The following is a 26,482-nucleotide window of genomic DNA, read 5'->3' as shown; positions in this document are numbered from 1 at the left end:
CTGCTTTTTGCCTTTCCCTGCCCTAACCCAGGCTCTCCTCACTCCATGACTCCCTGCTCACATCCTCAGTGTTTCAGTGGCAAAACTCAGGCTTTTTCTTTGCCAGACATGCCTCCCCCACCTTCTCCTATAAGTTTATTCACGTCTGTCTCTGACACCCACTCCCGGACACTTGCCCCCCGCAAGCCAGTGCTCACTGGCCCCCCGCTCCAAGTGGCCTCAGCACTTGCTTTACTACATGTGGAATATTTAACTACTTAGTACAACGTAGGTTAATTTTTGCATATTTCACGTGTGTGATTTGTTTCCTGGGCTGGACTGTATGTACCATGAGAGGAGGAGGGTGAGGACACATTCATTGCTGAATGAAGCACAGTGCTAATTATGTAGTCATTAGGAAATGTTTTCAGATCGATTATAAAGCACGTAAGGTGTCCCGAGTTTAGGCTGTTCTTTGAGCCCTGGAGACTTTTTTCCTCTCCCCTCCTATCCTCTCCCCTCTTCTTTCTTCAGCTACTGTATATTGACCACCTTGCTCTGTGGCAAGCAGCATGCTAAATGCTTTACATACTTATCTTTCTTTTTTTATTCCTCACAACTACCCAGTAGGGTATTATTAATTCAGTTTTATAGATGAGAAGACGAAGATTCATGATGCTTAAGCGGAGTGGCCAAGTCTAACACAAAGTTGTTAAATGGCAGGACTGGGATCAAACTGAGGTCTCTCTGACTCCAGAACCTTTAACCAGTGTTCTGTATTGTAACGTTCTTCATTATTATCTCTTCTTCTCTTCCATCTTTCCCTCTTCTGTTTCTTTTTCTCTTCCTCTAATTCAAAGATGAAAATGGATTAATGTCAGGTCAGGGTTGAGAGTAGGTGTTATTTGCAAAAGATTTCAGTTCGTTTTCTTTCCTCCCCTGCAAAATATTTCTCTGAGATGCACAGGGTCGGCGACCAAATGCTGCTCTCCAAGGTGCGCCCCGGTGCAGCTTGTCACCATCATGATCCAGGCACACCGTTCAGCTGTCTTCACTCTCAGTGTCTCTGTCTGAGAGTTTTGCTCAGACTTAGGACTAATGCAGACTGACTCATTGTAGAAAGAAAAGTCAGGTCTTCAAAGGTGAAAGAAGTATCAAGTTGGCCACGTAGAGCCCTTGGGTCATTTCCAGACACAATCGTTGTGACCACTTCGATTCCTTTTTACCTGGGAGTTAAAACGAAGTAAATAATTTAAAACACGTGTATTTGCCCATTTTTTTTCTTTCCAGAAGAGCCAAGTACCATTAGTAGCCTAAATGCCTTTGTAGTTGCCAAGCAAATATTGTGGTGAACCAAATAGAGTATGAATTACTTTAAAATGGTAAAATTTCAAGTAAGGGGTTTTTTTGGTATACCAAGAAAACTTTGTCATGTATGTGGAAGTAGGTCAGTAGCAATTTGGTGTTGACTGATCAATCCAGGGCTCACATGATCTTGTCAGGAAACAAATGTTTTAGAAACCACTTTAGCGGTTTAGGTAATTGAATGGTAAAAATTCTCTTCTCTTTTAGATTTGAAGATTTGGTTAATAATTGATCTTTTTTCTTGAGGTCCTGACTTTTGGTACATTAGAATTGCTCTTCCTTTATCTTGAGGTCCAGGACTGGGTTATTTGATGACTTCCTTTTAATTTGACTGCCTTATACCTGAGTTCTTATACTTGACTTATTATATTGAGATGCTTCTTAAATTTTTGTTTTCTAAATCACAGAAGATAATAACTTTTTCATTTATGTTTCATTGAGTCAAGTTTTTGGTATAAACTTGTTGGTCTGTGAAATTCATCCTGATTTTGTTCATATATTAGCAGAGTCAGAAAGTTAATGAAGCTCATTTCAGAGAAAGGATTTGTCAACCGGTTTTGCTTGGCATTGTGCTAATTAAACAACTGGTTGGTTGACTGAACATTTTACCTTTAGAGGACAGTCTGATGGCATTACTTTGGTATTACTGCCTTTTGAGTAGAAAATGCTCAGTAATTATGGGTTTATTGATCCCTCTTTTTAAGTCTGAACTTTTCATGAACTGATGACTGTTTTAGCCTGAGGCTAGTTCTTTTCTGAGCTGCAGATCCTACGTAGAAACAGGGACTGCTCAGAATCCTCTCGGTCACTGCTCTTTTCCTGAGGTGTTTCTCAGTACCGGACTGGATGTTCTCTCTTTGGTGCCATGAAAATCACATTCTTGAGGCTGGCTTTTGTACCTCAGAGCCGAATTAACTTGCCCCTCTTTGCCTTCAGAGGACCTTTAAGTCATTTCCTGGCATGTCAAATTGCATGTTTTCTTCCTTAGATCTGGCCCAGGAAAACATCTTTTTGGAAATTAACATTCTTATTTTGAAGATTTGACCTGGTCTAGGAAGCTTTTTCTCCAGTTTTGCTCAAAGTTGGTTGATATTATATTTCTAGAAACTGGCACATTTAAAATATCATTTCATCGTGTATTACTGGCACCGACCGGTTCATGGGAAGCTGCTAGCAAGGCTCAGTGTTGCTTTTGTCGGGATGAGGTGAGGCCAGAGTATTTTAATAGTAATGAAGTCCGTGCTTGTTCTATAAGTGGTTTGCTGGTTGGGTATGGAACTTTGGACATTTCCAGTAGCCTGATATTTCTTTGTTCTCTTGCCATATCTGTCCATCATGGTTGATTTAGTTGTAGACATTAGGACAGTCAAAAACACTGACCCAGTTGATTGTGGGTCTTTAGGGCTCATTGGCTGACAAGATAATGTCCACAGCTCTTTTACCCACGTTTTGTCTTCTGGAGCCCTGATCAAACGAAGCCTTGGAAGTTAGAAGGTAGACATGGCCTGGAAGAGGATCCAGATGTACAAGAGGTACCAAGGATCTTCCCATTCTGGCCTAAGCGTAAGACCTGAAGGACCTGGTCTGTGACAGTTGGGAAGAGAGGTAGGTGGAAGGTATTCCAGAGTTGTAGGGGGTAGACTTCAAAGGACCTTGTGACCACCTGGATGTGGGCCATATTAGACCAGGGTGGTGTCTAACATGTCTCTCAGGTCCCTAGCTTGGATGGTGTCACTCCCTGGGAGGACATGTGATGAATGAGAGCAGGTCTGTGGGGCAGGACGATGAGCCCTGGCCAGGAAGGGCTTCTGCAGGGAATTGGAGGGTATGACTGCCTGGAAGGGGCAATGGGGAACTGTGCAATACTGATGGGTCTTCTTGCCCCTTGGTATGTCAGGTATGGGAGAATGAGTAACAGGGGCTGCTAGAGAAGTCAGGTGTGTCCTGAGGGGAGAGCTGGCTCGGGGTTTCTACCAAGACTGAGGTCAGGGGAGGGCTTGTGAAACATTGGAGTCATGGGGAATGTGGTGCCTGGTGTTGCACACCATGGGGTGTATGTGGCTTTGCTCACCTGCAGAGCTATGCCTCATGCTCTCAGTGTTTGAGATGTTTTGCCTGCTTTCCAACGTTTCCAACTGAAACTCAGAGCCCTCCCTCAATGCTCTCTCCTCCCTTTGGTGTGTGCCTGTGGCAGGTGGCTCTTAGGGTTTCCTTCATGGGGAGCATATTTGCAAGAGAGAAAGGAATCGGGCATATGCCTCCATTCCATAAAGCTCATGTTGCATTTAGTTTGGCTAGGGCTTGACGTAGCCCTTTCCTTCACCCTGTCAGTTCTGAACTTGATGAGCAGAGAGACTTAATCCTCCAGTTAAGATTTTCAATTAAGGCTTGTCCTCTTGTCCACTAAAGAAAGCTCTAATCCAGCCTCTTGGGTCTGTTTTTATCTATAGTCCTTTTGATTACATGTGCCTCAGGTGACCTGTTGTCCATATTGCCCCTTCTTTCTCTCTCAATCTCTTCACCCCTCCCTCCAACACACACACACACACACACACACACACACACACACACACACACACACACACACACCCCATGGTAATTGTCCCAAACACCTAATGCTTGTAACCTCATTCTTTTTACTTGGATAGAGGCTTAATTTAGAGCAAAGTATATAATACAAAATCTGTCCAACACTGAGGGATACACTGTGTGTATCCTATCATCCCCATAAAATCAGCGCTTTGTAGAATGTGCATGGAAAAATCCCTCACAAATCAGAAGAGTGATTACATAGAAAAGCTGAAAACGCTTTATGTTTCATAGCAAAACCACAGGACTAGAAAATCAGAAATGGGTGGTGATGTTATAGCCCAAAGCAATCCCAAGGCCATATTTTGTATTCTTCTGGTAACAGTAAAACTATCGCTATTAAAAAAGCTGAAAATGTGGACTTTGTTTTTTTGAGATATTGGATTTCTTTACTATGAACTTCTGTCCAGATTTGCCCTAGGAAAGAGACTTTGGCATTTTTTCCCTTAGAGTTTGAACAGTACAACACAAAAGAAAAGGGGTAGAGTTTGTGGACTGTGAAAGATTTACTTGGTTGGGTGGTAGGACTTGTTTTCTAGAGAAAGGTTGGGCTTGGATTGTCTTATTTGCAGCCCTTTGTTAATACTTCTACCTGTCAGTTATCTTTCCTGTTCCTTACGGTAATTTTGCTTCAGATGCTCATCTTGTCTCCTTCCTTAACCATCAGCTTACACTGCAGTGCGACCTCGTGTCTCCACTCACAAAGCAGGCATTCCGTGCCCATGTGCACCTGGGCTCACCCACCGCAGGGATCCGCCCCAGGGGAACATCTCTGGTTCAATGGAGAGCTCCTCCTTTAGCCTCTTCCGTCTGATTTGCTTGCTCCGTTAATTATTCCATTTCTCTCGTATAGTTCCAGTCTATTTACCTGAGCCTCCTCTCTCCCCCTGTCCCGCTCACTTTGACATTTTTCTTGTGTTCTTTGATTTTCCTTAAATCTCTCCCACCTTAAAACAAACCAAAAAACCCCTCCCTTGGCCCTGAATCCTCTTCTAGCTGCTGACCTCTCTCGAAAGCAGAGCCAGGCTTCTTGGAGAAATGGTTTTGTTGTTCTTCCTCTGTATGCAGCTCCTCCTCTTTTCAGCCCTTGCCAGTGGGTTTCTGTCCCTACCCCACCGAAGCTGTGTCACCTGGGTCAACAATGACTTTCCAAAGCTTTTCTTTCCTTATATAACTTTGTAGAAAGAGAAGAGATTTGTGGGAGTGAATTAGTGTTAGACCCTCTAACACTGATGTGAAACATGAAAAATATTGATTACAGTGGAGTGGACCTATTGATGTAAGAGAATTTGGGAGCCAGAAAAATGGAGGGTAGCGATGTTAAAGCGGCTGTGAATGATGCCTGGAGGCCTGTTCTTGCTTAGATAAGGGCCCTGCTGTTCACGCTCAAACATTGCTTACATAAGAACTGCACTTCTGTCATCCTGGACTGGATTTCCCCAATTCCCAAAGACACCACGATGCCCCTGCTATTAGAAATGCCGATTCCAAAGTATTCTCAGTAACATCGAGCATAATCCTGGAGCTGGTGGGAGTGTTTCTTCAGTTACCTGTTGTATGACTTTCCAGCTTGGGTTTTAATAGTTCTCTCTCTCTGATATTCTGGATATATATGCTAATTATTATTATCTAGCATATTAGACATGTGTCTCTCATTAGCAAATATGTCTTCAATCAAAATAACTAGGATAAAGTTCTGGCCCAAGTAACAATTCCTTGCTAAGCTGATAACAGTTTATTCCCTTAATTAAGGGCTATGATTTTATACTGTGCCTCTTCTCTGGACTTTTCAGGATTCTACTGGAATATTTCCTTCCTCCTGTGTGTAGTAGTGGTGGTTTGGTTTTGGTTATAAATATTATACAAGAATATTTTACTCCCGTATATGTGCCATCTGTTGATGCTCAACAGATTAGTTTGACTTCCATCATGTTGATTTATATGGCTTAATTTTATTATTCCCCTTTGCAGTGAGAAACCATTTTTTCTTGAGGTAAGTTAAACTGAATAACAAAAATAAATAAATAAATAAATAAATAAATACATAAATAAAACGAAACAGAAGTAATGAATAGATTAGTCAAACACTCTTAAACTTGATAAATGTTTACCTTATGTCTTTTTTTTTAAACAACTTTATTGGAGTATAATTGCTTTACAATGGTGTGTTAGTTTCTGCTTTATAACAAAGTGAATCAGTTATACATATACATATGTTCCCATTATCTCTTCCCTCTTGCGTCTCCCTCCCTCCCACCCTCCCTATCCCACCTCTCCAGGCGGTCACAAAGCACCAAGCTGATCTCCCTGTGCCATGCGGCTGCTTCCCACTAGCTATCTACCTTACGTTTGTTAGTGTATATATGTCCATGCCTCTCTCTCGCCCTGTCACAGCTCACCCTTCCCCCTCCCCATATCCTCAAGTCCCTTCTCCAGTAGGTCTGAGTCTTTAGTCCTGTCTTACCCCTAGGTTCTTCATGACATTTTTTTTTCTTAAATTCCATATATATGTGTTAGCATACGGTATTTGTCTTTCTCTTTCTGACTTACTTCACTCTGTGTGACAGACTCTAGGTCTATCCATCTCATTACAAATAGCTCAATTTCGTTTCTTTTTATGGCTGAGTAATGTTCCATTGTATATATGTGCCACATCTTCTTTATCCATTCATCCGATGATGGGCACTTAGGTTGTTTCCATCTCCAGGCTATTGTAAATAGAGCTGCAGTGAACATTTTGGTACATGACTCTTTTTCAATTATGGTTTTCTCAGGGTATATGCCCAGTAGTGGGATTGCTGGATCATATGGTAGTTCTATTTGTAGTTTTTTAAGGAACCTCCATACTGTTCTCCATAGTGGCTGAACCAATTCACATTCCCACCAGCAGTGCGGGAGTGTTCCCTTTTCTCCACACCCTCTCCAGCATTTACTGTTTCTAGATTTTTTGATGATGGCCATTCTGACTGGTGTGAGATGATATCTCATTGTAGTTTTGATTAAAAAAACTCTTAAACTTGAGCATTGTCTAGTAACTGGAAAACTTAATCAGACAATACATATATTGGAAATATAGTAGAATAGAAATAGCAATGCATTGAAAATTCTTACACTGAAGGGAAGCCATGCATGCGTTTTCAGTTGATTTGACACAGTCTGGAGTAGACTTTTATTTACTAGTGGGATACATAAAGAAAGCTTTAACAACCCAATCAAAAAATGGGCAGAAGACCTAAATAGACATTCCTCCAAAGAAAACATACAGATGGCCAAGAGGCATGTGAAAAGATGTTCAACATCACTAGACATTAGAGAAATGCAAATCAAAACTACAATGAGATATCACCTCACACCAGTTAAAATGGCTATCATCAAAAAATCCACAAACAGCAAATGCTGGAGAGGGTGTGGAGAGAAGGGAACCCTCCTACTCTGTTGGTGGGAATGTAAACTGTCACAGCCACTACAGAGAACAGTATGGAGGTTCCTTAAAAAACTAAAAATAGAACTACCATATGATCCTTCAATCCCACTCCTGGGCATATATCTGAAGAAAAACACGGTCCAAAAGGATACATGCACCCCAATGTTCATTACAGCACTGTTTACAATAGCCAAGACATGGAAGCAACCTAAATGTCCATCGACAGAGGAATGGATAAAGAAGATTTGGTACATATATACAATGGAATATCACTCAGCCATTAAAAAGAATGAAATAGGGCTTCCCTGGTGGCGCAGGGGTTAAGAATCCACCTGCCAATGCAGGGGACACAGGTTCAAGCGCTGGTCCGGGAAGATCCCACATGCTGCGGGGGAACCAGCCCATGTGCCACAACTACTGAGCCTGCGCTCTAGAGCCCGCCAGCCACAACTACTGAGCCCATGTGCCGCAAGTACTGAAGCCCGTGTGGCTAGAGCCTGTGCTCCACAAGAGAAGCCACCACAATGAGAAGCCCGCACACCGCAACGAAGAGCAGCCCCCGCTCCACCGCAACTAGAGAAAGCTCACGTGCAGCAGTGAAGACCCAACACAGCCAAAAATAAAAAAAATTCTTTAATTTAAAAATTTTTTTAAATTAAAAAAAAAAAGAATGAAATAATGCCATTTGCAGCAACATGGTTGGACCTAGAGATCGTCATACCGAGTGAAGTCAGACAGCGAAATATCGTATATTGCTTATATGGGGAATCTAAAAAGAAATGATTCTAATGAACTTCCTTACAAAACAGAAACAGACTCACAGACTTAGAGAACTTAATTCCCCAGGGGGGGAAGGGTGGAGGGAAGGGATAGTTAGGGAGTTTGGGACTGACATGTACACACTGCTATATTTAAAATGCATAACCAACAAGGACCTACTGTATAACACAGGGAACTCTGCTCAATATTATGTAACAACCTAAATGGGAAAAGAATTTGAAAAAAAAATAGGTACATGTATATGTATAACTGAATCACTTTGCTGTACACCTGAAATTATCAGAACATTGTTAATCAACTATACTCCAGTATAAAATAAAAAGCTAAAAAAAGAGAAAGCTTTATGATTTTAAGGTTGGAGGATATCCCAGTAAGAGCAGTAAGCTATGGAGACCAAATGAAATACTTTGAATGACTTGAAAATTTTGAGAAATGAAAAGTATTTTGTGAAGGAGAATAAACCATGCAAAATAAATCACATTAGATGACTTTTTTTCATTTGACAGTGACTTCATTTGAATGACTATTTTGTGGCAGGCCCCATGCTAGATGCTGGACTAATCTTTAATTTTTTTTCCTGACTTATTGTGGAACTTCCAACTGCTCTCCCTTTCTCCCCTTGTACTCCACCCCTCACCTCTGTCCTTTCCTACCACAGCAGCCAGTGTGATCCTGTTAAAAGTCGAATTTGCCACACCTCTGATTAAAGCTCAGCATCTCATGCAGGGTAAAAACCTGAGACTCTATATTGATCTACATGCATCAGAATCCTGTTCCCTCTTCTGCCTCTCACGTACTTCCCCCAGTAAACCGGCCACTTTGCTATTCCCCACACAGGCCAGACCCACTCCCACCACAGGGCTTTTGCACTTGCTCTTTCCTCTACTTGGAAGTCTCTTCCCCCAGCTGGCCACAAGGCTTACTCCTCAGGTCGTTACTCCAGTGCTGGCTTCTCAGTGAGACCCTGGTTGAAGGTCTCTTGGTTAAAGAGACCCTCTCTCACACCCTGGTTAGAATTGTAACCCCATCTCTCCCACTTTCTTTCCTACTCCTCCATTTTTTCTTTTAAGGTAACCATTACCAGGTGACATACTATATATTTTTCTTATTTATTTTATTGTCTTTTGCTCCGCAGTACAGTATATACTCCACCAGGGCACAGATTTTTTTTTCCTACTTTGTTTATTCCTGTATCCAGTGCTTTGAACAGTTTCTGGTTACATAACAGTCAATAAATATTGAATGAAAGAATGAATTTCGAGTCACAGAAACTTATAAAGAAGGAAATTAACATCGGATAATCCCACCTCACAGAGTAAATCTGCCATTAGGACTTGTGCATGTGTGTGTGGGGTCCCCCTTAGTATTATAGAGATGTTGGAAAAATACAGAAAAGCACAGAAGAAGTGATTAAAAATGACCCATAATTGCTCCAACCAGAGAAAACTCCTTTTTGTGTTTGGAGTATCTATCTTTCCCTCTTTCTCTCCCCTACTTCCCAACCCCTTGTAGCTGTGATATACATAATTTTCTCTCTCTGCAAGTGAACATGTATGCATGTGCATGCACAAATCATATTTATTTTAATCTGGGGTTTTTGTTATTGTTGTTGTTCATTTATTAGTAAGTCTTGGGTATGTTCCATTATGTTCACTATTCTTTAAAATATGATTTTAAATGGCTTGTATCATTCCATTGTGTAGACGTACTATTACTTTTTTAATCACTTCCACATTATATACACATGTATTTAGATTGTTTCCATTTTCGTAGATTTTAATGAATGAACATCTTGTTTCTTTGTACATTTTTTGCAAGTCTTTGTTTTTCTTGGGTTAGATTATTAGAAGTGAAATTACTGTGACCAAGGATATGTATGACCTTTTTAACCTATCCCGACACATATTGTGACATTGTCTTCTGGAATGGCTCACTCCAGTGGAGAGTACCCATTTTACCGTGTCTTTACTGGCACCGAGTAGCACTGTTTTCTAAAACTCTTGATAAATTTGATAAACAATTTTTACTACATTGATTAAGTAGGATTTTTTTCCCTGTATTTATTAGTCATTCATATATTATATTCTATAAAGTCCTTTTGTCTATTTCTTGACTCAGTAATTTTAGGCAGTATTATTGGCACCCTGCTATAAAGATGAAGAATTTAACACTCTTTCAATATCTCTTACCTCTCCTCCCTCTGTCCCCTCTGTTTTTGTTACTTACTTACTTTTGGCTCTTACAATGGCTGACTTTTTATCTTAAAATAATATCATTAAACCTCTATTAATTTATCAACTTTGGGCAGTATGTATTGACTCTCTGCTATGAGGTACATAAATTAAGGCATTTAATGTGTTTTTATTGTTCTTTTCTCTTTTCTAACCCTGAGGTTTTATTACTTTCACTATTATTTATTCTCTGTTTATAAACTTTTAAACATTTACCTTCTGTTCTCTAAATTTAATTAAGCCTCTGTTGATTCTGAAAATTAAAAAACAGTGAGGGGTATTTACATCATGGTTTTACAAATATTACGTACCAACTATCACGGCTGATGTTTGATTCCACAGAGAATGAAATATAATCATATGCAATTGTATATTTGCTCCTTGAAGGAGCATCTTGCATGCATTTACTTCTGATTTCTTTCTAGTGTCCTTTACTTCATCAAAGGTTTGTATTCTTGCATTCCATGTCATATTTTGCCTTTGTTTTCTGTTTTGTTTGGTTGGAAAACCTCATAATTTTTCTCCTGTAGTAAGTGTGGTTGTTACTAAACTCTTTCTATCTTGAACTGGCACTTGATTGATTGACTTGTTGACTGGCTGTAGGAATTTAGGTTCAAAATAATCTTCCTTCAGTTCTCTATTGTGATCTAGCATCCGAGGTTACTGATGAGAAGTGTATCATCTTGATACTCGCTGCTTTCTTTAGCTAACCTGTGGTTTCTCTTTGGAAGCCTTTATGCATTTTCTCTATCCTTAGAGATCTGATATTTTACTAGGGTGTGTCCGGGTGTTAAATTTTTTTCATTTATTCTCTCTGGCATTTGGATTAGCCTTTTTTTTTAACATCTTTATTGAAATATAATTGCTTTACAATGGGTGTGTTAGTTTCTGCTTTATAACAAAGTGAATCAGTTATACATACACATATATCCCCATATCTCTTGCCTCTTGTGTCTCCCTCCCTCCCACCCTCCCTGTCCCACCCCTCTAGGTGGTCACAAAGCACTGAGCTGATCTAGGATTAGCCTTTCTATTTAAACTGTACCCTATACAGTTTGAGGAAGTCTTCTTTGATTTCTTGATTATTTCTTCCCCATCACAGTCTCTGTTTTTGTTTTTTTCTTTCTGGAACTTCCATAAGATAGTTTTTAGACCTCTTGGATCTGTACTCCATGCTGCTCAGTTGTCTTTCTTATTTCTTATCTCTTTGTATTTTTGTTCAGTGTTCTTTTTCTCTGCAACCACCCAGCTTAGTTTTCAGCCATTGGTTAACACATTCATTGACCTGTAAAATTTTAATAATTGTTTTTGTTTCCAAGAACTCTTCCTGTTATCTGATTACTTCTTTTCCATGGCAGCCCCTTTGTGCCTTGTGACTCTACTATCCTTCTGTATCTCTCTGAAGATAATAAACTTCTGTTACCTGAATTAGCCTTGTTTCTCTAGTATCTTTTCTGTTTGTTCATCTGAGGCTATATTTATTAACTCTTGCTGCTTGACAATTTACTCCATAATTCCTAAAACAATAAACAATTTATTGTCCCCCACAGTGTCTGTGGGTTGGGAATCCAGGCACGAGTTAGCTGGGTGCCTCTGCCCCAAGGTCGCAAGCCAACAGTCAAGGTGTCGTTCAGGTCTGCAGTCTCATCTGAAGGCTCAGAAGGGAAAGGATCTGCTTCCAAGTTCGCTCACGTGATTGTTGGCTAGATTCACTTCCTTACCAGTTGTTGCACTGAAACCTCAGTTTCTCATCACCTGTTAGCTGGGGGCCTCTCTCAGTTTCCATCTATGTGGGCCTCTCCGTGCAGCAGCTCACAACATGGCACTGGCTTCCAGCACAAACCGGCAACACAGCAAGAGAAGGCCAGTAAGATGGAATCCAGAGTGTCCTTGTAAACTGATCTTGAAGTGCCATCCCATCACTTTTGCCATATTCTGTTCCTTAGAAGTAAGTCATTTAGGTCCAGCTCACACTCAAGAGGAAGGGGTTCCATAAGAGCATGAATACCAGAAGGCAGGGACCACTAGGGGTCATCTTACATGCTGCCTACTACTTTCTCTTTGGTATTGGTTTTCTCAAGTGTCTAGTGATCTTTGTTTATAAATGAAGGATCTTGAGGGTTATTACAGGTAGCTGGCCCGGGTTTACATTGTGACTGTGAATGTAGGGTCTCTGCCACTTGTGTAGGCTTCCTTTTCAGGTATGTGGGCAGACAGCAGGAAGGTTGGCTGGGACTCCCCCTTTGTATGATTCTATTCCCTGTAGTGTGCATGGGTGGACCCTGTGACTTGCTATCAGCTACTAGAATATAGCAAACAGGACGGGATAGTCACTCCCTTGATTAGGTTACATTCTATGGCAAAGGAAAAGGGGTTTTGCAGATGTAATTATGGTCCTGAATCAGTTGACATTTTTAGTTAATTAAAAAGGAGATTTTCCTGGGTGGGCCTGACTTAATCAAATGTAAGAGGGATGGAGGCCCTCCCTGAGGCCAGAGATGCTCTCCTGCTCGCCTTGAAGAAGCAAACTGCATGAGTTGTATAGCTGCAAGAAAATTACTTTTTCCAACAGCCTGCATGAACATGGGTGTGGGTTCTTTCTCATTCAGGCCTCCAGAACAGAATGCACCTGGGCTGACACCTTGATCGCAGCCTTATGAGACTCTGAGCTGAGGATTCAGCTAAACTGACCCATGGCAACTGTGAGATAATACATATGTGTTGTTTAAACCACTAAGTTTGTGGTAATTTGTTGCACAATAGAAAATTCATACAGTGTATTTCACTTCTAGTCCTTTTCAGTGCCTTTCCTTTTTTGGTTCTCTCTTCTGTCTACAGTGGATGTGTGGTGTAAAGCCAAGCTGTGTTCTCTCTGAGTCTAGCCTCCCCATGAGGAGCCTTCTTCAGGAAGGTGCCCCCTTTCTACAGAGAGCAGGTCTTGGGCTGTGACTTGAGGGCATGTCATTCCTGCCAGTTGTCTTTTTATTTCTTTATCTTGGAGAATGGGAAGAGGAGGAACCTAACTTCTAGATGTTCTGAGGTCACTTTTTAATGAAAGGCCCTGATGATCGTTCCGTTGCCCCCTCCCGTCCTTTGTATTTGTTGATTCTGGCTTGGCTCATCTCTGGCCATTCTTGGTGGGAACCATGCTTTTGCAAGGGGTCTGCATGTGTGGTTTCCTTGCTCTACTTTTCCCACCACGCTGATTCTACTTGGTTTTTCTCTTTATGGAATTTCATAAAACTTATGGTCTGTTGACAGCATATTTTCCTGTTTTATAATGCTGTTATGGTTTCATTCTTTAAACAGAAAACAATTTTCCTAGCATTTCAGTGGGATCTTGGAAGTGAAGGGAGGCAGATATCGGTGATGAGTCTGCATGAATTCAGCTGCACATCCTGGTCTGGACTTTTTCTTTTTATAGGAGAAAATAAAATACTCGTTTGCTCCCTAACACTGATCTAACATATTTGTAAGAAATTTGGCATGTTTCTAATAAAATTGATGAGAAAGGACAGAATTTTCATTATATTAACTAATTTTCTCATGCTCTGTTATTACTTTCTCCTTTGAAAGTACCCCAAAGCATATTTCTGTGAAGACTGTGCCCTTTTTTTCTTCTTTCCCCCTCTTCCCACTTACACTTACACAGCCTTTCTTTCTACTCTCTTAGGGTAATTTCTTAGAACAAGTGAATTAAAAATATTGCTGACACTATGTATTTTTTTTCTAACACTAATGGCACACGTGATGTAAGTGCTGAGAATGTGAGATAATTGAACTAAAATTGTGATTTTGGAACTGTCTTAAGACTCTTTTAGTTCCAAGTAACACAAAGATATTTCAAACTAGTTTAGGTTAAAAAGAGAAATTATTAGGTGGAAATTGCAATAGTATCTCACCAAACCCAAGGGGAAAATTATATTCAGATATCATGAGGGTCTGGAACCAAAAACTAGAAGCCAACAGGAACCCAGGAAGTTATTACCTTTCTATCTCTCTTGTCTCTGTTTTTCTGAACATCTGCTTATTCTTTTCTCTCTCAGCAGACTTACTTTGCTTTGGCATGGGTGTGGCCAAATATAGCTAACCAACAGTAGTAACCTCAGCTTCCAAGTTCATATCATCTCAGTTCAAGCAAATAAGTCAGAGGCACAATCCGAGATTCCAAGGAGAAAGAATCCAGTTTGTTTAGCTTGGGCCAGTTATCTTTTTTTAGACCAGTGAAGTGTGGTCATGAGGGCAGATTTTGTGTTATAAACATGGCTGCCACAGCCCAAGTTCTCAAAGAAGAGGTAAGTGGGTAGAAGATATCTCAAGTGGGCAGATATCTCAAAACATGTCTGTTGTAATATTCTTCTTTATATCCAGGGTGCTGTTTCTCATTAGAGAGACCGTTTAGCTTGTGGTTAAGAACATGGGCTTAGGGTCAGACAGACCTCGATTTGAATCCCAGCCCTACCACCTACTAGCTGTGTGACCTCTGTGAGGGTCAGATTCTTTCTCTGTACAATTGGGGTGATAAAGCCTATCTCTTGGAGTTGCTGGGAGAATGAGAATATATGTGGTACATCCTACACAATAAATAGTTATTATTATTTATTACTATCATCATAGCATTTGGGAAAGATTATGTGAATGGAGGAACATACATTTTGCTACCCTGAATAGTGCAAGAAGATCTGGAAGCAAAAATCTAGGTGCCACAGAGATCAATAAAAAACTCTAAGACAGAACTTTGACTTTTTCACACTTGGCCAAAGAAGTATACACAAGTTAGGCTGATGATTTTAGGGCCCAATAATCTACACTTATTTTTAGAATGAAATCTTTGCCTCTGTTGGTTTTGGAAAGAGAGAAGTCAATGGTCTCATACTTCTAAAGAGAGCCAGGCTGGGCTGGTGGTCACTGGTACAGTCATCATCGTTCTTCCCAGCCAGTGCCTGTTCTGACGGTCCTTGCATTCATTCTGCTCGGTAGCAGGTCTGTTCTGATTGGCTAGTGCCTTACCCAGTAAAAGAGTTTCAATATATGCCATCAATTCAAAGACTTCAGTTTTTGTTAAAGGAGATCCACTATTTTCTTTACAAAACAATAGATTTTCTTTGCATCTTTCTCATTTATATGACAAAGTTGTGGGTCGCAGCCATCGTTAAATGAACTCTTCTAGAGGTTATATAAGATGATGATGATTCAAATTCTGTATAGCTAAAGGATACCAAATGTAAGCCAAACATTAATGTTTACATAAAGTAGAGTTAGCTAACAAACTATGTTTATGGCTTCTTTTTAAATAAATGTAATACATGCTGTTCTGTGTGAAACTGTAGTAGAACAATATCTCAGTGACTAACTGTAATTTTCTCTTAAGTTACGCAGACATTTTGATTGAGAGGGAGGTGTTAATGCAGAAGTACATTCATCTAGTTCAGATCGTAGAGACAGAAAAAATTGCAGCTAACCAACTCCGACATCAACTTGAAGATCAAGATACAGAAATCGAAAGGCTTAAATCAGAGGTATTTCCCAGTTGATAGATTCCTCCTCATTGTTTCATGTTTCTTGTCATCTCCTCATGATTACTTAAGGCCTATCAGGGCAAAATTCTGATCCCAAATTTAGTTCCTCTGCCATCAACACATGCATGAGAAGTGAATGTATTGTCTACGTTAGGATGAGGTAAATACGCTACGGTTAAATATCAGGATAAAGTGCTACTTTTAAATTATTTGTGCTCCTGATGGCCTTCATTTGCTTGACTATTCAAGAATTGACTGTAATATTTAACTGTTTTTCAGATTGACTCATGGTAATGATAATTGTGCGTCTGTCATGGATTCAGTTAAAGTCCAAATGACAACTAAGGCAGGTCCAAACGTGAATTCAGAAAGGCTTGACTTTTTCTCAAGCTTAGGAGTCCAACCTTCTCCCCTCTAGAATTTTGAAAAACTCGTTAAAGTATAAGACATAATTCTAGGGTGCATTTTTTTCCTGAAGTTGGAATTCACTTCCAGCCCCGCTCCAAGTTTAAAAACTCCTCAGGCTCTGCACCCCCAGGTAGTGAGACTGACTCCAATGAGAGCAGAAGGTGGTCGTGGAGCCAGCAGCCATGGTGGTGTGTCTGGGTCCTCCGTTGTCTCCGTCTGTATACAGAAACCTGAGTATACCTTCCCTTGCTGTCCTGGCATTCCTTGTGGGAAGTGATCAATATCTGAAGAATTGAAGAGGAATGTAGCAAGTGAGGTTTTTCTACTCTTTTTGACCAGTGGTGCAGTAGTGTCTTCTTAGCTCCAAAGAAAAGAATAGGACAGAATGAAACCTACTACTACTAACTGTATCCTTGTTGACAGAAACAATGCAGCTCCTCAGCCTTGGTAACTTCTTGTCGTTTTTCTGTCATTCAACATTTTCTTCTCCATTTCCTCACGTCTTCTTCTAAGACATACTGTGCAAATCCTGGGAGGGTTTTCACCTCCTGCCGCCTGTGTACATCACCTCCAGCAGATAGCGCATGGGTATAAGCTGATTCCTACTGGGATATGATTGCCTCTCTGATGATGATAAGTTGCAGACTGTTCACCGTATCATTAGTGCTGTTAACTTCCCGATCCAACCCTGAAATCTGAGATAGTGAAAACAGCAACAGAAAACTTAACAAACCTGCATCTTAAAAGACTATATCAGGCACTGTAATTTAAAACAAAATTATTGTGTTCTGTCTTTGCCACAGTTAGCTGGAGCAGATGCTTGTCTGCTAAGTGAGAGGTTGGCATTTACCCCATGAGAGGAACTCAGCACCAAACGGTGTTCCCCAATATTTATTTGTGTGTGCTTCTCTGTCTTCACTCTGTTCTATTTTAGTCTGAATATATATTGCAGCTACAAACTGTCAGTAGCAGGTATGTCTTGTGTGGTAGATTGACAGGAACCATAACTTACTTCCTACTCCTTTTATTTTCCCACTTCCCTGCCAGAAAAATGGCAGAAGAGAGTATTTGGTAATGGGGCAAAATGTAAAGACAGGGCAGAGGGGGCAATTATAACCCCAGTGTTTTAAGTGTTTGCTTGTTAGTAAAGCTGAGCAGGTCGTTAAGTTTGCAAGAGCCTGCAAGTGAGTGATAGTCCAGGGAATTTCATTACTAAGTGTAGTTCAGAGGCTACATGGTTTTGAGTCCCCCTTCGTAGGTCACAGAACTGAGCTGGGTCTTTAAAGAGATCCCAAGTTGTTTCAGTTCTTTTTGCCTTTTGGTCTTTTCTTGGCTGGCTTGGACCAACCCCCGGGCTCTGAAGTTCCTTTTGCAGTTACCATTTTCCCGAGGAGATCTGTGAGTGCTGTACTGTGTGTACTTGGAAGGCCACAGGCTGATTATAGGAAGCAAGAGCTTTGAGCTAAGTGTCACTGCATTTGGAGATCACAGGGCATTACAGGAAGCTGCCTTTGGTGAGATGATTGACATGTCACTGAGACGCTGAGAAGACCTTGGTCTGGTCATCACTGGCAGTCAGGGCCCAGTTTTGGACTAACATTTCTCTAAACCAGATCCCAGTTCACACTTTCCACAGTCACTTCTTGTAAGCACTTTTGTTAGTAGCATAGCAAAACAAGCTTGAGGTGAAGTTCAGGCTTCCCCTGCCTCAGCACCGAAGGAAGATAAGGTGCATAAAAAGTGAACATTTCCTGAGGATAAGCTACCTTGTAGGCATAACTTCCTATGATTTATGGCTATAGTCTAGTATTTCCTAAATCATGATATGGACCAATTTTGTGTTATAGATTATCGCTCTTAATAAAACCAAGGAACGAATGCGACCTTACCAAAGCAATCAAGAAGATGAGGATCCAGACATCAAGAAGATTAAAAAGGTAGGATGCTGGGGGTTTCCAGCTTTGGGAGAGCGTGGTGACCAGGGGTCTTTCTGTAGTGATGTCTTTGCCACCCTGACTGTGAGCTGGGAACAATCTTGGTATTTCTCTTCCGATGGCTCCCAGACTTGCCCTTCAGAGTGATCACACACGGTTACTTCTCTGGAAAAGTTTCAGCTTGAGATTTCTTTCCAGTTCTGGGAATCCACTTGTAGATTCTGTGAGAAGGATGCCAAAGCCAGACATGAAGCCAGACAGTAGTGTTCTCCAGTTGGGTTATTTAAGTGCCGCTGAACCTTCTGATTTTGTGCTGCTTTTATATTTGGGGGGGAGTAGTTTTTAAATTGCATTTCAAAAACATTTCTTTTAGCTTTAGTCTTCAGTGCTTATTTAGAGAATTTTTTGTTTTGTTTTGTTTTGAACGTGTGAGGAGATTGAATCAATACATCTGCTCAGGTTTCTGATTTACTGTTGTTTCTTTCTTGTTTAACATCCACATAATCAGCAGCTCTTTTCACCTTATTGTCATTTACAACTGTACAACTTTTGCAATTAACCAGACCCTGGCACTCACTCTAGTCTACTTTGATTTATGTCATCTTGATTTTGAGTTCCATAATCTTAATTGTCCTGGATAAAAGCACTTACTCAGCTTTAACATTATGTGAAAAGCTTCACAGTTGAAGAACTTTATTTCTTCTAAATTTTTTCTTATTCCTGTTTTCTCATGCTAAGTAATTATTCCCCTTCAGTTGCAATAAAACTTTAAATATTGCTCAGAATTTGAAATAGAAATGCTGCTTATGGCTAAGTTGCACTGTTTTCAGTTTTCAAGAAATAACAAAGTAAAATAACAACATTCCTCTCTTAGAATTTAAAAATTTTTAAATTGAATTTGCTTTATTTTATTGTTACAAGATGAATGCTTATGCAGCTGCATATAAACAAAGGTATCAGTAAAACAACAATTGTAGTAAAGTCCTGTTGTAGAAACTGATAGTAAGTAAGCCAGCTTTTGCTCAGCAGGTAATAAATGCCCAAGTAAATAGATTTTATTTAACACAAAACTCAGTTAAGTTGATTTTTGAAAATACTTCTGTTAAATGGAGGAATAATGATAAAATACACAATTTTTATAGTTTCTGTCTTCCTATTTCTTAATAGAAATAATTTTTTTTAAACCTCATTTTTGAACTTGTTAAATAGGTTTTGAATTTAACTCTATGGTCCATTGTGTCCCCAGTCAAACTAATGTCTGTGTGGAAAGGGATGTTTACAAATGAATTCGTTTCTCTATTCTGATCTTGATAAATATCAACATAATTTTTTAACTTCAAGAGACCAAAAATTGAAATTGGTTCACAGAAATTTCCCATTAGATTTCTCCAAATAATATGCATATAATTTCCTCCACATAATTTTACTAAGATGTGTTTAATTTTTATTGTTTGAGGTATGGCAACTGTATGAATGCCTGTTATACAAATTGATAGCATGCTGACATCAGTTGGTAAATGAGAGAATTTTAAATATTGCAAAAGAAGAATAGTTGTTTAAGTGCATGATGATTCAGACCATATGGGTGAAATAGTGTAAAAAAGTATCAGAATGTGTTGAAAAGAAAACAATGATACTAAAAAATATATTTGGTAGTAATTTAATGCTTTTAATTATATATGAATTTGCGACCTGCTTTGTTGCTGAATCTGCCACTTAGATATAACAAATCCTAATAAATTATCATATAATTTTTTTAATATTTAGAAAGGACTTCAGATATTTTGGTCAGTTATTTTATAGATAAGGAAATGGAGCCCAGAGTTCAAGTTCACCCAGCAGGTTAGTAGCAGAGCCTTTGGGTTAAGGATTATGACATATACCTATCTGCTTAGCACCCAGCATTTACTTGGGCCTTTAAAAGACACTCAGTAAATGTTCGTTGGCTGAAATGCAAAGGCCAGTGCACTTTGTCCAGTTTGCCTGTTATTTTTCAAATCATATCTAGGGAATTCAGATCAATTTTAGAGTCTTTCATGTTCCTACAAAATTGATCTTAAGCCTTATTTCTTGTTTTTGTTTTGTTTTTGTTTTTCCACAAAATAACACCATTGTAAATTGTTAACATGTGTTTTGCCCATGTGGCTGGAAAAGAGAGTCCTTATAGTTAACAAAAAGCAGGTATAGGAAGGCCAGGTGATTCCTGTGTGACTAACCACACAGGAAAGCTGCAACTAGACTTGGCCTTCAGATTTATTCATCTGTAAAAAGAAGGGGTCTTATGAATTGATCTCTAACACTTATATATATATATATTTTTTGTTTTGTTTTGTTTTGTTTTGTTTTTGCGGTACACGGGCCTCTCACTGTTGTGACCTGTCCCCCGTTGTGGAGCACAGGCTCCGGACGCGCAGGCTCAGCGGCCATGGCTCACGGGCCCAGCCGCTCCGAGGCATGTGGGATCTTTCCGGACCGGGGCATGAACCCGTGTCCCCTGCATCTGCAGGCGGACTCTCAACCACTGCGCCACCAGGGAAGCACTCTAACACTTATTTTTTAAGCTTAATTAAAAAAAAAACTCAGCCATAACCAAAAATCAAACCCGATTTAAGAATAAGCAAAGGATTTGAATAAACATTTCTCTGAAGATGATAGACATTTCTCTCCAAGGTGATTCTTTAGAGAAATCACTAACACATGAAAAGATGACGAGCATCACTAAGCATCAGAGAAATACAAATCAAAACTACAGTGCAATATCACCTCACACCCACTTGGATGGCTACTATCAAAAAAACTCCCAAAATAACAAGTACTGATGAAGATACAGAGAAATTGGAATCCTTTTGCACTGTCGGTGAGATTGTAAAGTGGTTCAGCTGCTATGGAAAACAGTATGGTGGTTTCTCAAAAAATTAAAAATAAAACTGCCATATGATCCAGCAAGCCCATTTCTGGGTATATATCCAGAAGAATCAAAAGCAGGATCTTGAAGAGATATTTGCACTCCTGTGTTTATTGCAGCGCTATTCACAATAGCCAAGAAGTGGAAGCAACCCAAATTGTTCATCAACAGATAAACGGATAAACAAAATGTTGTACATATATACTACGGAATATTATTCAGCCTTAAAAAGGAAGGAAATCCTGACACATGCTACAACGTGGATGAACCTTAAGGACATTATGCTAAGTGAAATAAGCCAGCCACAAAAAGACAGATACTGTATGATTCCACTTATATGAGTACCTAAAGTAATTAAATTCATAAAAACAGAAAGTAGAATGGTGGTTGCCAGGGGCTGAAGGAAGGGGGAAATGAAGAGTTGTTGTTTAATTAGTTATAGAGCTTGAGTTTTGCAAGATGAAAATGTTCCAGAGATCTGTTTCTACAACAATGTGAACATACGTACCACTACTGACCTATACATTTAAAAATTATTAAGATAGTAAACTTTATGTGTATTTTTTTTTACCACAATTAAAAAATTTTTAATATCTGGTTTTATGTTGTTAAAGAGTAAACCTTTAGTTTATTCCTTTCTTGAAATGTTAACAACTAAATATGTGATATTACTAATTTCTGATGTCCTTATAGGCAGACTTAAACAGCTTAAACAGTGGAAGAAACTTGTGAAGCTGAGAAAAATATTATTTTAAAATCATCTTTTTTCTGCTATCTGGTCCAAAGCCTGACATTATTTCTTCTGGTGGTGGGCTCACGAGTGCACCAATGCAAGAGCAGGGTGTGTGTATGGCACAGGATGGACACCCCACTGACTGGCTTAAGAAAGCCGTCTCACACTGCCCTGAGATTCTTGTTTTGTTTTTTGTTTTGTTGTTGTTGTTCTGTAGGTTCAGAGCTTCATGCGAGGATGGTTATGTAGAAGGAAATGGAAGACCATTGTGCAGGATTACATTTGTTCCCCTCATGCTGAAAGTATGAGGAAGAGAAACCAGATTGTGTTCACCATGGTTGAGGCCGAGTCGGAGTACGTTCACCAGCTCTACATCCTGGTCAACGGCTTCCTGCGGCCCCTGCGCATGGCGGCCAGCTCCAAGAAGCCCCCCATCAGCCACGATGATGTCAGCAGTATTTTTCTCAACAGGTTTGTCTTGGCATAAATTAAAGAGCTGTGTGAAAAACCTACTTGTGTTTCTTAAAAGAATTTTTACTTTACTTACTTAAAAGAAGAGTTATAAATTCACTTTTTTGAGCTTATGATATTGAAAATAAGAAAGCTATCATTGGCGTTTCATTATTACCCCCAATTTTCATATCTTTTTTTTTTTTTTGCGGTACGTGAGCCTCTCACTGTTGTGGCCTCTCCCGTTGCGGAGCACAGGCTCCGGACACACAGGCTCAGTGGCCATGGCTCATGGGCCCAGCCGCTCCACGGCAGGTGGTATCTTCCCAGACCAGGGCACGAACCCGTGTCCCCTGCATCGGCAGGCGGACCCTCAACCACTGCGCCACCAGGGAACCCCCTCAATTTTCATATCTTTATCTTGAATCTTGGCATCTAGTTTTCTCTTTTTCTTCTCTATTTGACGTATGTTTTCTTGTTATTGAGTTGTGTGCTGGGGAAGATTCTCTCCTTCATAAACTGAGGGAAATGGAGTGATTAACAGGTCTTTACATGTAATCTATACAGAAGTACTTTAGGAAGAACAAAAACTGACACAGGGCCTGAGAATCTCTAGGAAATTTATTTGCTCAGTAAATATTTATAGTGCCTTTACTGCTGAGAATTCATCAGTGAACAAAGCAGAAAGTCCCTGCCTTCATGGAACTTAAATTTTGATGTGGGAATATAGACAATGAATAGTAAGTGTAAGATGCAGTATTTTATATGGTGATGAGTGCTGTGGAAGAAATGAAGAAGGAAAGGGGAGAAGGGAGGAAAGGGACTGCTTGGATATTTTACTTAAAATTTTAGTTATTTATTTGTTTTTGAGTAGATAATACATTTGCATGGTTCAAAAAATTATTTAACAACATGAAAACATCAAACAGCAGTTAGAAGTCTCACTCTTAACTCTGTCTCTGCCCACCCCATTTTCCTCACTTGCTATCTGTAACTGTTTTCATTAGTTTTGTTTATATCCTTTCAGTGTTTCTTGATGTAGATCAATCAAACATGAATACACAGTCTTGTTTCCCCCCTTCTTACACAAAAGGCAAGTACTTTAATATATACCTGCTTTTTTCACTTAATATATCCTACACATCTTTCCATACTGCTATCTAAAGAGCATTCTATTTTTTTTAAAAATTACTACATGCTATTACATTATGTGAATGTCCCATAGTTTCTCTAGCCAATCTTTAGGAAGGCCTCAAAGATAAGTTGACATTTGAGCAGAGATTTCAGTTGGTGCTAGCCATGTGGCTACCTGGGGGAAGAGTGATGCAAACAGAGGAGACCACCTGTGCAGAGGGCCTGAGGCTGGAGCACGCCAGCCTTGCTTGTTTGAGGAACTGCCAAGGTCAGTGTGGGTGAAGGGGCATGTCAGAGAGATAACAGTAGGACATTGTAAAGATGTTTGCTTTTACTCTAAATGAGATGGGGAGAGATTGGTGGGGTTTTGAGGAGAAAAGTAGCGTGATATGACTTACGTTTTAAAAGTTCACTCTGGGTTCTCTGTTGAGAATAGACTATAGGGAGATCAGTTTCATGGCTATTTCAATAAACCAGGTGAGAGATGACTGTAGCAGGGAGACCTGTTAGGTGGCTATAGCAATAGTCTAAGCAAGAGATGATTGTAATGGAAGTAGTGATAAGTGATTGAATTCTGGGTATATTTTTAATGTAGAGCCAATAAGATTTGTTGGTGAGTTTGATGTGGATTTTGCAGAAAAGTCCAAGGATTTTGACCTGAACAACTAGAAGGATGGAGTTGCTATTTATTAAGTGGGGAAGATTGACATAACAACAGGTTTAGCAGAAAAGATGCAGAGTTTTTATCTTGACCTGTCAAGTCTGAGATGCTGTTAGCCATTCCAGATGTAGAAATCAAGTGAGCAGGATTGGCTATTAGTCTGGATTTCAGGGCTGGAGGTGTAAATTTGGGAGTCTACTAGCATATGGATAGTATTGAAAGCTGTTAGTCTGAATGAGATTACCAAGGAAGTAAGCACAAATGAACGAGAGAAGAGGACCAAGGAATGAGCCCTGGGACATGCCAACATTTAGAGGTTAGGAATATGAAGAGCCATCAAACGAGAACGAAGAGGATCAGCTAGGGTTGTAGGATGCAAACCAGGAGATGGGCTGTCCTGGAAGCCAAGGCAAGAGGGAATGAGCAACTGTGTTAAAAAGGTCAAATAAAATAAGAACTGAGAACTGACTGCGGGGTTAACAACTTGGAGCATATTGTTAACTTTAATGGGGGACCACAGCCTGATTAGGTGATACTAGGGGAATTGGAATTGGAGAGAATTGGTAGAGAGAACTCTTTCAAGGAGGGTTGCTGTAAGGAGGATCAGAGAAACAGGGTAATACCTGGAAGTAAATGTAAAAATATAAAGGTGTGTGTATGTGTGTGTGTGTGTGTGTGTAGATGGGATAAAAATGACACCAATAATGAGGGGGGGAATGATGTAGGAAAGAGAGGGCAGAATTGCTGGAGCAGTAAACTTGCGTAGGCAGAAGTGGATAGAATGTGGTGAATAAGTCAAGAGATTGGAATTAGGTGGACAGGGAAGGAATAGTACTGGACACATATGCAGGTAGGAAGCAAGGACATCGGGTAACAGTGCTGATGGAAGGGAAGTGTTAGGGTCAGGGAAGAGAGGAAAAAGTGTAAAATAGTGATCAACGAGCAAAAAACTGAATGGATGGGATGAGGGAAGTGTAACATAACTGCTAGGTAGCGCTAAAAGCCCATATTAGGCTCGTGGTTATGCCTTTACAGTGAATAGCTGTATAGTCTTTAGCCACTTTCAGTTGCATGGGTGCAGGTGCAGAGTGGGTGAAGGGTTGGGTTTAACTGGTACTGGTATTGTGCGAGATTACTATGATGAAGTGAGAAAAGAAGAAGGGAGTTGAAGGTGTATGCAAGGAAGGGATTATAGCATTGAGCCATGGAATCTAAACTGTTCCAAGAAGGAAATGATGTGAAGGGGTTTTGGTCAGCGATAAGGTGGCAGGATCAATGGATTCAGGTCCTGGTGGTGGAAAGGGATTTTGGGAGTCAGGTTTCCAAAGGCAATGAACTCAAAGATAAGGAGATGGTTGTAGAATAGTGTGCCTGAAACTGAGATAGGGAAGGGGATGCAGTTATTGACAATGACAAGGTCTAGAGTACAGTTAAGGTAGTGTTGACTGAGGTCAATGGAAGACAAGATCCTTAGAGGAAGAAGTTCAAAGACCCGAGAGAGGCTCCGTCATTGGAATGTTGTTTGTGTGCGTATTGCAGTCACCAAAAACTATGACAAGAGTAGTGTTGGCGAAAGGACTGACAGTGATCGGGGAGCTAAGAGCTCAAGGAGTTAAAAGAGTGGCTGGGGGTCTGTAGAAGACTGGAAAATGGAAGGATGATGGGCAATAGTCTGATAGCATACGATTAAAATCTTAGCTTTTCTGTTGCGAGGTTTCCCCACGTTGGGCGGCAGTGGCCCCACTCAAGTGTGTGAGATGTCCTAAGGGAATGAGGGGTAGCTCTTAATCCTCAGGCTATACAGGTAGCATTTTGATGATACTTCAGTCTCCTAAGTATGCAGTTTTAACATTTCTAATGGCAATGGACAGAATTGTGAATGTACTCTGATAGCGATGCCATCAAAGCCTGTACCACATTGGTCTTAGGCTGCCTCTAGGGATGTTTCCACTGGATTTCCTATCTGCAATGTGGAAGGCCAGGTCTGTCATATTGTTTAAATTCTGAATCAAGATACTGTGCCTCGGGCTTCCCTGGTGGCGCAGTGGTTGAGAGTCTGCCTGCCGATGCAGGGGACACGGGTTCATGCCCCGGTCCGGGAAGATCCCACATGCCGCGGAGCGGCTGGGCCCGTGAGCCATGGCCGCTGAGCCTGCGCGTCCGGAGCCTATGCTCCACAACGGGAGAAGCCACAACAGTGAGAGGCCCATGTACCACTAAAAAAAAAAAAAAAAAGATAACTGTGCCTCTTTTTGGAAAGCTATAAGCTCTTCTTACAAATTAGCAATTATTTACTATACTTGGTCCCAGATGGAGATTTGAAGAGTTATGTTTTTAGAGGTGAGGCTTATCAGATGTTTGTTGTCATTT

The 26,482-nt window shown here is 40.2% G+C and overlaps 1 protein-coding gene across 2 annotated transcripts in view; it reads left to right on the top strand.

The window, feature by feature from the left end:
* Positions 1 to 26,482, top strand: part of RASGRF2 (Ras protein specific guanine nucleotide releasing factor 2) — a 227,838-nt gene that overhangs the window by 62,130 nt on the left and 139,226 nt on the right. For both annotated transcript variants that reach the window (XM_082836364.1, XM_082836363.1), the window contains exons 3-5: positions 15,740 to 15,887; positions 18,143 to 18,232; positions 22,085 to 22,338. In XM_082836364.1, the coding sequence (XP_082692490.1) occupies positions 15,740 to 15,887; positions 18,143 to 18,232; positions 22,085 to 22,338 (492 nt within the window). The remainder of the gene's footprint in view (positions 1 to 15,739; positions 15,888 to 18,142; positions 18,233 to 22,084; positions 22,339 to 26,482) is intronic.

Source organism: Leucopleurus acutus (genome assembly GCF_964270905.1).
Source record: "Leucopleurus acutus genome assembly, chromosome: 3".
In the NCBI taxonomy this organism is placed as follows: Eukaryota; Metazoa; Chordata; class Mammalia; order Artiodactyla; family Delphinidae; genus Leucopleurus; species Leucopleurus acutus.
This window is presented reverse-complemented; position numbering and strand designations above follow the sequence as displayed.